The following is a 10600-nucleotide window of genomic DNA, read 5'->3' on the forward strand; positions in this document are numbered from 1 at the left end:
CACAGCTAAATAATGATATTGCCTCATATTGTTACCCGTATTTAAAATAAAAGTCACGTTAACTAGTTTGGATGTCTCTACCCAGGAATACTCTGCTTTTCAAGAGTGCATAGTTGTCTTGAACTCACCTGGTTTATCAGCAACTATTTCTCACAAAGTTCTAGGATGACACTTTGATGCCAGGGGTGGAAAAATGCTAATATTGCACTTTACCTTTCCTGCCTAAAATGAAAATATCATGAAGGTAAGCGCAAATCCCTCCCCACACCACAATCCTTATGAGCACCCATTCCTGAATACAAAACTATCAGCTTTCTTCGATGTTCACAGCATTTCCTAAACAAGCTTCCTTAGTATGAGATGCCAGTGACGTGCTTTGGCCTGCTACTTATAAAAGAACTTTCTGAAGACACTGAGGATAGAGTTTAGCCACTGCACACTCAAAATGGCGGCCAAGGTCCCACAGCCGGTCTGGGGTCTCATACACTTTCATCCACTGGTCAGCAATGTCATCATACTGGTATAGAGAATTTTTCCTGCTGGTTCTGAAGATATGTTTTTCAACAGTCACTTGAGTAGCTCGCACAAATAAATGAAGTTTATTCTGGAAAAGGACCAGCTTAAGGTATGGATTTATAGACTGATCACAAGGAAAGTCCTTTTTACGAGTCCATTTATTTAGCTCAATATCATAGGCTTCCACAGTAAACACACGCTGATGATTTCCACAGGTTCCAGCTATGTAGTAGATCGAGTCTTTGTACACAGCTGCTAAGCCCTGGATTCTAGGCACAGTCATGGGGGTTAAAAATCCCCAGTAGTCTTTTTGAGGCTCATAGAAGAGGAAAAATTCTCCTAAACAAAGAAAAGGAAAACAATTATGCCAATTTTCATGTTGGGTTGCATCTTTAATTCCTACCTCAGAAAACTAAATTTTTCACTACATTTTTCAAATACTTGACTCCTAGAATATATAAAGTAACAGTAATATTACAGCCAAACTGCACTGGTATGTATGACCTGGAAGGAGTAAGGCAGGCAACAGGAACACACACAACTTAAACATAAAAATTCATTATATGCATGTGTGGTACTTGATTAAAAAACAGCATATGGAATTGGAATTGTTTAGATTTGTGCTTGTGGGTCACTCATATTTGTGAATGTTGTTATAAAGCAAAGACAAATTTCAAAACAATTTACAGAATTGATATTGAATCAGTTACTCTTCTAAACTGACAGTAAAACGGTGTGTGTGCTAAGCCAGACTGCCAATAGGAAACTGTAAGAATTAAAATAGTGAATATTGACAAGATCTTGCTAATATAACATTGCTCTGGTTTTTGATAAGGTCTTCAGTCTGAACTCAGGATGATCTTAACTTCGAAATTCTTCTACCTTAGCCTACAGGGAACTGGAGTTACAGGCATGGGCAGCTATGTCCAGCTTAATGGGAACATTGAACAATGTCTTTGTGATAATAGATACCAACTCTGAGAGATTAAATTTATACTTCAGCAGCTATAGGCAGAATAGGTTGAATGTACTTTATCTGATGTGCTTGAGACGCTAAGTATTTCAGATTTTAGAGTATCTACACACACACACACACGCACACACACACACACACACACACACACAAACACACACACATTATATCTTGGAGATTACTCCAAGTCAAAACATGAATTACTACAGTATCTTTAGTGACTGAGTTTAGACTATGACCTCTTATATAAGGTCAGGTATGGAATGTAGAACCACTCAAAAAAGTCTCAGATTCCCAAACATTTTTAGCATTTTACATTAGGGATGCTCAATCTGTAAAATATAACTTTCTTCAACAGTTAGCAGGTTTTATATGTAAGAAGGCTTTGTAGGCTCGAAAGGAATACTAGATTCTCAGTAAAGCTTCCCTTCAAACTACTCTAAAGATATTCTCATCTATAAATTAATTGCCTACTTAATTAGTGACATTTCAACCTCAATTTTATTTAAGCCCAAACCTTTGCTTACATATCATCTCTTCTTTCAACTATGACTAATATAGTATTCTTGATAAAAAAAATGGGAGTTAAGACATTTTTTGTCACAGTTGTCTATACATTTCTTATAAAGAAAAGTTGATTTAAGAAAATCTCAACTTCTCTCTAATAAACTAAAATATTTGCATTAATATACAGCCTACATACTCCAATGAGGAGCCTTAAAATTATCTCTATAAACTATTTTTGCTGTCACACACATACACACGGGGTGGGGGGGCACACATCATCACACTGGATGATATAATCATACTGAATGAATTATATACCCATTCCTACATTTTGCAAAGATAAACCCAAACCATGACATGCTTTCATTTTAACTAAACTACAGTACTAGATAGTGCTATGCCTTAATTAATCCTACAGAATAAGCAACTTAAAACAAACATACCCTGGTTTCTCTGAGAAATTTTATGTCAAAGGATTAGAGCAAAGAGTATCATTTTGAAAAAATGGAATAGGATTTAAAAATAATTATGTATATCTTCATGAAAGCCTACACTGTTCCTGATTTATTAAAGTAGTCATATAAGGAAATATGTGAACACAATCCATTAAGAAACAGTAAATGAATAAGGGTTTTAGAATTACCTAAACTGTATTAAAAATTCCAGCAACTAAAATGTTTAAACAAATGTAAAGGGGCTTGGGGATATAGCTCAGCAGGTAAAGTGGTTGCCATATAACCAATATGAGTTCAGACCCAGGATCTACAAAAAAGCAGGGCATGACGGCACACCTATATATAACCACAGCAGTGAGAAAGCAAAGAAAGTCAGATTCCTGAGGAACCTGAAGGCAAGCTAGTCAACTCAATTGGTAAGCTCCAGTTTCAGTGACAGCCTGTCTCAAAAAATAAGGTGGCCAACAATAAAAAAAAAAACAAAAAACCAATGTTAATGTCTGGCTTGCACACTCATATACAGTTTTTCAAAAGCTAAGAACTAAAGAACATAAATTCAAACCTTTGAAATTAAGTTTTATAACTACTGAAAACCCTTTGTGGGCACTGGAAAGTGAGTCAGCGGCTAAGAGCACTAGCTCTTCTTTTAGAGGACTCAAGCTTGAATCTCCACAGGGCAGCTCACAACCATCTGTAATTCTAGTTTCAGGATATTCCTCTTTTGGCTTCTGCGGTCACCAAGTATGCATGTGGTATATACACATACATTCAAGCAAAATGCCAGATACATATAATGTAAAACAAACAAAAACCCGGTAGAACTGAAAGATAGCTCAGTGTTTAAAAGCACTTGTGTCTCTACTCTTCCAGAGGACCTGGGTTCAGTTTCCAGACGTGCATGGCAGTTTACAACTATCTGCAACTCTAGTTCCAGGTGATCCAACACCTTATTTTGGCCTCTGGGAACACTGTATGCACCTAGTGCACAGACATAAATGCAGGCAAAGTGTTCATACATATAAAAGTAAACCTTGAAAAAAACCAAAGCTCCTCGGTAAACGAACAGTGCAACTCCAGCAAACTCATTCAGTAAGTTCCATAAAAAAGTAGGAGCCACATCTCGATTATATTATTGAGGAGCAAGGTGTGATTAGCCTTTGCTTACTGTTTATTTTAAAATGCTCTGAGATTGTCAATAAGTAATAAACTATTATTATGCTTTTAAAAATACAAAGATCCAAACATAACTCAAGAACAGAAGACCAACCATTTCGGTAACTTAAAAATATTTTAAAATGCTGAATGTTTTCCACCTTGGTTTTCTAAGAGTGTCCTAGCATAGCTTATAGCTAGGAAGTATTAACTACTAAGAAGTGTCACCACCACCCTTGGCATATAACCCTTTGTGAAGAATCCTTTTGCTACCTACCCTGTAAAACGTAGATTTTTTCTTTGTGCTCCACAGCATTATGAAACTCCATGGCAACTGGCATGGCACAAACGGTCATCCAGCAATTCTCCCTGCTGTCATAGCACTCCACAGACTTCAGGGAGTTTCTTCCATCACCTTCGTAAACACGCCCTCCGATTGCATACATTTTACCACAGCAATATACTAGTTTACAGCCTATTCTGGCCCGAAGCAAGGATGGCTTGGAAAGCCATCTGTTAGTGGAATGGTCATACATCCAAAAATCATTTTCTGCCTTATGATCAATGGACACCTCACTGCTGCTTGGCCTGTACCCTCCTGCAATGTATATATCATTATCTGGTGATACAAGAATCCCAACTTCTCTTAGGTCATTTGGTGGTTTGCATAGTTTAAACACTCTTCCTGTGACTATATCTAGACAAGGCACTGTTTGCTTCTTTCCTGAGTGTTTGTGTGCAGCATCAAAACATATGATCATTTCGGAAGCAGTCATTCCAAGCCTCTGTGTACAGCCATTGTTGTTGGATAGTCCCTTTTCTCCACAGCTTTTGACTATGGCCTGTGCAAACTGGGGAGGAATTTTCTCGATAAATGTACTTTCCATTAGAGGAAAACGTATACATTTGGCAAAAATTTCTGGAAGGTGTACTTCTCGTTCATTCTGCTCATGTTCAAACCACCTTATAATGCTTTCATAGACATGTTCTTCCCGGTCGACATTTAAATCATCGCTATCTAGTATGCTTATAAGTTGGTCTTTTGTCAGCTGGAGAAACTCTTGTTCTTTGGTGACACACAGAAACTTTTTACGGATGTATTCTTTTGATCGATCTCCAAGTTCCTGATGACCATAATGATCAGCAAAGATAAAGACTCCAATAGAATTTTGTGGATCCAAATGACTAATCATATACTGAGCACACTGGTCTTGTATGGAAGGAATTTGGAAGATGCTAGCTGTCGTGAACAAAGCTTGAACATTGGCCTCTGTCAGAATAACTCTAGAGGTATAGGCATAATTCAATACTAAATCCATTGATTCAGCTTCAACACCGATGATTCGAACTTCTTTCTGAGTACTTTCTGTAAGGCCACTAGTGAACATGGATCTGAGAAAGAAAAGAGTAAGATTTCATATGTACCACAAATGGAAATTTTTAGAAGTATAAAGCCAACACACATACAAGCACTTCTGAAAACTAATTATTAGCACAAAGACTCTGTGCCATAGGAGACTGCTTCATCTGAAAATCACCTGGGACTACAGCTGATGGAAGGGCCCTGTGGTGTGCGCCGCCCCCCACCTCGTCTCTCTTCTCTGCAGCAAGTTATGGAGAGTCTTTTGGGATGGTGGTCCTTCACCTATCAAGACTGGAAAATAGCCTTGCTCACTAAAGTAATTATGTAATTGTGACTGGAGTGAGCCTGAATGAACACACTTGGAAGTCACACTCTATCTTTTGAGTACTTCTATAACTCCCAGACTTCCACATATCCCTAAATAAGACCCCTGGAATTTATTGCCCTAACCCAGACAGCCACTTGCCCTGACATTCCTTGACAATTGTACTTTCATTTAAAAATCCTTCTGGGCACCTGGAGAGATGGCTCAGCGGTTAAGAGCACTGACTGCTCTTCCAGAGGTCCTGAGTTCAAATCCCAGCAACCACCTGGTGGCTCACAGCCATCTGTAATAGGATCTGATGCCCTCTTCTGGTGTGTCTGACAGCTACAGTGTACTCATGAATAAAATACAAAAATCTTTAAAAAAAATCCTTCTGGGCAAATAAAACTAAAAAGATTCATAGAGGCATCTCTTATTTATTAGATCTGTGCTTACTGGGTTTCTCAGTCTCACCAAAGAGTCCATGTAAGAACTGAGGGAGGCAGAGGGGCAGGACTCTGTTCTTATTAGCTATGGAAGGAGAAACGGTGACACATTTCAGATCTGATTGTCCTAGCACCCATCCAAGCTTCTAGTCAAATTGATAATGGATCGTATATTGTCATGTCTCAGAAAAAGTTCAAGATATCATCAAGATAGCAAAATGAGTCCTATGCACAAGCTAGTCTAATAAAATCTTCAATGGCCCAGGGAACATTATATTATGTGGAAAAAGTAAGTTTTATCTCAGAACAAGCACAGCATTCTTCAAAGGCCCATACCTTTCACCTACACCTTTTAAAAACCACTTTACTTACTTTTGGGCACTCTGAAACCCTTTTAGATATACTTCAAAGTTCCTGTATTTTACTTATTTATATCTATACAAAATAGCTATGGTAGCTTTAATATGTTTTTTTCTAAAGAGTCTAAGATTTAACACATCACTGATTCTTTGGAAATTCTTTTTAAATTTCCCAACGTACAACCCTAAGCTTAGATGAGTGCAGTGGTATATGATCCCAATTAGTGGATGGCTGAGGTGCGAGGGCAGGCTTAAATTCATAGCATCCTGAGCAACAGTAAATTCCAGAACAGCCTGGCATATAGTTTAGTTAAGATTGGTTTTTGTTCTTGTTTTAAATGAGTATATTTTCTAAACTTTCTTTCACAAACATTAAACAGATAAAAATACTTGGGCTTTTAAGAATTACTCATTTGGAAACATCATTACCTTACTGTAAGGTTTCATTCTAAAGAAACTTTTGTAACTATTTTGAGACAAGGTTCTTTCATATAGCACTGACTGTCCTGGAACTATGTACACTATGGTGTCCTCAAATTCAGAGATGCCCCTGTTTCTGGCTCCTCGTGTGCTGGGATTAAGGAATGTAGTCCCACATTCAACCATTCTAAGAAACTTTTAACAAAGCATCTCGGGTGCTTACTAGACACTTGAATTGGTGTGGTATCTGGGGTAGAAGTGACTGAGCGCTAGACACTTTGAGCTTGTTTTGTTATACTGTCAAAGTATCCTACATGGGAAAATGGGCGATACCTTTGAAGGTCCCAACAAATATATGGAGGCTTTTTTTATTAAGGTTTTTTTTTTTTTTTTTTTTTCTGTACATAATGTGGATGTAGACGTTAGAAAAGGGCATTGGTCCCCTGGAATTACTAACAGGTGGTTGTGAGTGGCTAGACATGAGTGCTGAGAACAAAATGTGGGTCCTCTGCAAGAGCAGGAGGGCTGGAAATCATTAAGTATGCTGCCTGTGGTTCCCACATCAGGGAAGCTAAGGAACTTTTATGCAGAAACAAGAACTTAGTTTTTCAGTTCTCTAGCAACATCTTTATGTGAATGGTATTTCAAAGCTTTTTTTTTAATTTATTGGAACTTAATCCACTTCTATGTAGGCATTCAAATCTAATTTTTATTATCCATGAAGAGAATATTATCATCTAGAGAATAAGGTTTCAATGAGAAGATTTTTACTTTGACATTTCAATTTATCTATTTATTTATTTCACTATTCAAAGAGAATATAGTTTTGCTTTACTTTTTTTAAAAATAGAAACCTAAATGGAGACCCATTTACCAGTGTCACACAATAAGTCTTAAGTTTAGACTAAAATCTAGTTCTGCCTTTTGCATGACTTAGACATCACTCATCTGGATCTTTTCATGTGCAAATGGGAATTAACAGTATAGAGATAAGGTTATTAGATTATAGAGGACAATACATATCAATACATTCAGAGTTTGGTTAGGGAGCAACTGGGCCATCTATTCAAACACACACAGGACTAGCAGCAGTGATATCCATTGCTAGGCCAAACCTGTGTCTACGTGTTTCATCTTTTTTTCTTTCCAGCTTTCTATCCTGTAATAATCAATACTTGGTTCAATGACCTACCCAAGGCAGGTCTAAGTGGTTTTAAGTATCAGAACTGATATAACTGTACTGGCCCCAGCATTCTGAGAAAGGGGAACCAGAAACTAATTAGTACAACATTACAGTGTGATTTGCCTCATAAGCACCTCAAAAGATAAAGAGTGTGGCTGAAGAGACAGTCTTCCTATCGTTCACAAACACTCAGAAGAGAGCTCCTGAAACACACCCTGAAAAAAAAATAAGGACTTAGTTTTCAGACCCAAGTTTAAAACTCCCACTTTTCAATATTTTATGGTAAAAAAGAAATAGAAAACGAGAGTGAAGAAAACATGAAATATTTCTAGGAATCTTAGAAAGTAAGACATAAATAACCCTTACTTTATTTCATTACTTCTTACAAAACTCCACCGCATTAAGACAATCTACTAAGTCCTAGTTTACTTGTAAAGTAACAAGTTCCTGTTTTAAACTCTAAAGGGGAAAAACCACATCACCAATATTTAAAATTCTAGACCATTCTCTAACGAAACCTCCAGTGACTGAAACACTGTATATCCACTTTGCCCAGTGTGGCAGCTGCCAACGTCTGTGCACCGGCCATGTTTTAGTGGAGCTGAGTTACTGAATTTAATTTTAAAGCATTGTAATTTTTTCACATGTGGCCGGTAGCATCCATATTGGGAACACCTCATAAGTCCACTAATTTAAAATCCAGCTATCTGAACTCTAGGATCCCACCTGAAAACAAGGGCTCACTAATAAAACAAGACCTGTTATCTACTCTCAGAAAATAAACGAATTGCTTGCCTTTATCTGTTTCAACTCAGTATCAACAACCAAGTGAGCAACAGTAGGGATGAAAGTGAGTCGGGCACGGATCGTAATATAAGTTTCTAACGTCGTCATACCTGAAGTAGGGGCTGATTGCTGCAAGAACGTTTCTATGACAGGAAAATGTTTTCCCATGATCCACTTCCACGACAATGTCTGTCAATTGTCCTTCATCGTACATTGTTTTGAGTTGCTTAAGAATACTGCAAGCATGGAAAGGGTCCATGGTATCGTTGGCTGTGTCTGAAGACGAAATCCCATTCGGTGTTGGGGAAGACTTACTTAAATCTAGGAGAAAAATCGCACAACCACAAGAAGTTCGAAGCCAGTTTACGGCGTCCTGAGCCCCCCACCCCCTACACAAGCGCCCGTGTGTAGGCACAGGACCGCCAACATAGGCTCTGGGAACCGAGAGCTCAACAAGGGCGAACAAGTTCCCAGGCCGGAGCGCTCCTAGGGAGCCCGGCGAGCCCGGACCGCCGCGCTCGCGGAGGGAGCGAGTGAGGCGAGCCAGCCGAGCCGGCGGCGGCGGTGCGCGGGGAATCGGCTCCGGGCCGAGCGCCGGTCGGGAGCCTCCCGAAGGCAGCGCGACCGAGGGCGACTGCCAGGGCACCCCTCAACCGCCTCGCGGGCGGCCGGTACCCAGGCGCCCCATCTCCGCGGGCGCGCCGGCCACCACCTTCCTCCCCATTCATCCTCGCCTCTGCGCCCGCCGTCTCTCCATCCTTCCCTCCCGCCTTACGGCCGCCTCTTCAGGTCGTGGCCGGTGCCCGCGCTCCTGCTTCCCTCCTCCGACACTGCGGGCGACCGTACCACGCCACCCACCTGCCGACGCGGCCATTTCTCCAAGGGGCCCCAGCTCCGGTTATTTAAAGAGGAAATGTCATTGCGTTTCGCTCGCTCCCGGGTTCCGGCTCTACTAAGCGCCGCCTAGCCAATGAAGGTGGCTGACCACGCCGGCTCCTCCCCGAGACTCAAAATGCCTGGCGCTGAATGGTCAGTATTCGAGTACCGGCGCGTCGGGAAATGTAGTTTTAAGGCCCCGGTTCCCGCGTGCTTCTAGTCGGGCAGAGGCCCAAGCTGAGTATTCCTATTGGCTAACTGGGCGAAGAAGAGCCCCGAGCCCGCCAGCCCGTGCTGGTGAGATGCGCAGCGCCCGCTGGGAAATGTAGTCCGCTGGATGAGGTGAGCTGTCACTCTGAGACAGGAGGTAGGAAAAGCTCTTATAGAGCAAACTCCCTGACTAAGGCCTCTCTCTTAGTCTCGACTCCGTTTAAAAAATAATTTTATTCATACCCCTATCCGTGACTAGATTCCTGCATGAAAACGCGGTCTGCACGAGGGCTATGAAATTCTGAAAAGTTGGAAATGATCAGGAGGGCTGTTATCTAAAAATGCAAAGGATATAAGCAACCCCCCATCCCACCACACACAGAGAAGGAAAATATCAGTAGGCCTCTGGTGAGTCACCTGTGACGCCCATTTGAAATTGCATCGCCTTAGCCACATGCCCTGCTTTTCACAGATGAACTGGGTCTGGTTACATGGCCACTCAAACCTGAATCCACTTGGTTTGCATTTCTAACACACCCAGGAAAACACCTGTCACACTGAAGTACTCACACGGGAGTACTAGAGGGAGACTCAGATGATTGATTTCCCCTGGGCTTCTTAAATGTGAAGAGGGCCTTTGGCCTGTGAAGAGAAGCTAGGGAGAGGCTGAGCCTGGCGCTCCTCCGGACCATGCTCAAGTTCCAGTTCTTGCACAGGCTCTTCCAGTCCTTGAACCTAACATATAACAGCAGGCAATCGGCATTTGGCATTCAGTCTACTTCATAGTTTTGTTTGTTTGGTTGGTTGGTTTTTTGCAAGAAAGCAGGGGTTTCATTGTTGACCTATTTTTTCTTCCTTTGTGTGTGTGTGTGCACGCGAGAGAGAGTGTTTTAGGAGTGTGTTTTTGCACGAATGGATGTACATTTTGGGGAGCAGTACAGGTGCACATGGAGGCTGGAGATTAGTGTTGGAAATCTTACAACGCTGCTTTTCTACCTTATCCAGTGAAGCACGGTCTCTCAATCAAACCCAGAGAGTATCTCTTTCTCG

At 40.8% G+C, this 10600-nt stretch overlaps 1 protein-coding gene across 1 annotated transcript; it reads right to left on the reverse strand.

Annotated features, from left to right (window-relative positions):
• Nucleotides 1-240: 240 nt before the first annotated feature.
• On the reverse strand, nt 241-9412 carry KBTBD8 (kelch repeat and BTB domain containing 8). Its single transcript, XM_080914707.1, has 4 exons — nt 9323-9412; nt 8575-8785; nt 3881-4995; nt 241-855 (listed from the first exon to the last, which is right to left on the reverse strand). Exons 1-4 carry the CDS (start codon nt 9336-9338, stop codon nt 389-391), a joined length of 1809 nt encoding a protein of 602 aa, XP_080770833.1. The 5' UTR covers nt 9339-9412; the 3' UTR covers nt 241-388.
• Between the last annotated feature and the right edge of the window lie 1188 nt (nt 9413-10600).

Source organism: Micromys minutus, assembly GCF_963924665.1.
Source record: "Micromys minutus genome assembly, chromosome: 3".
Taxonomy (NCBI): Eukaryota; Metazoa; Chordata; class Mammalia; order Rodentia; family Muridae; genus Micromys; species Micromys minutus.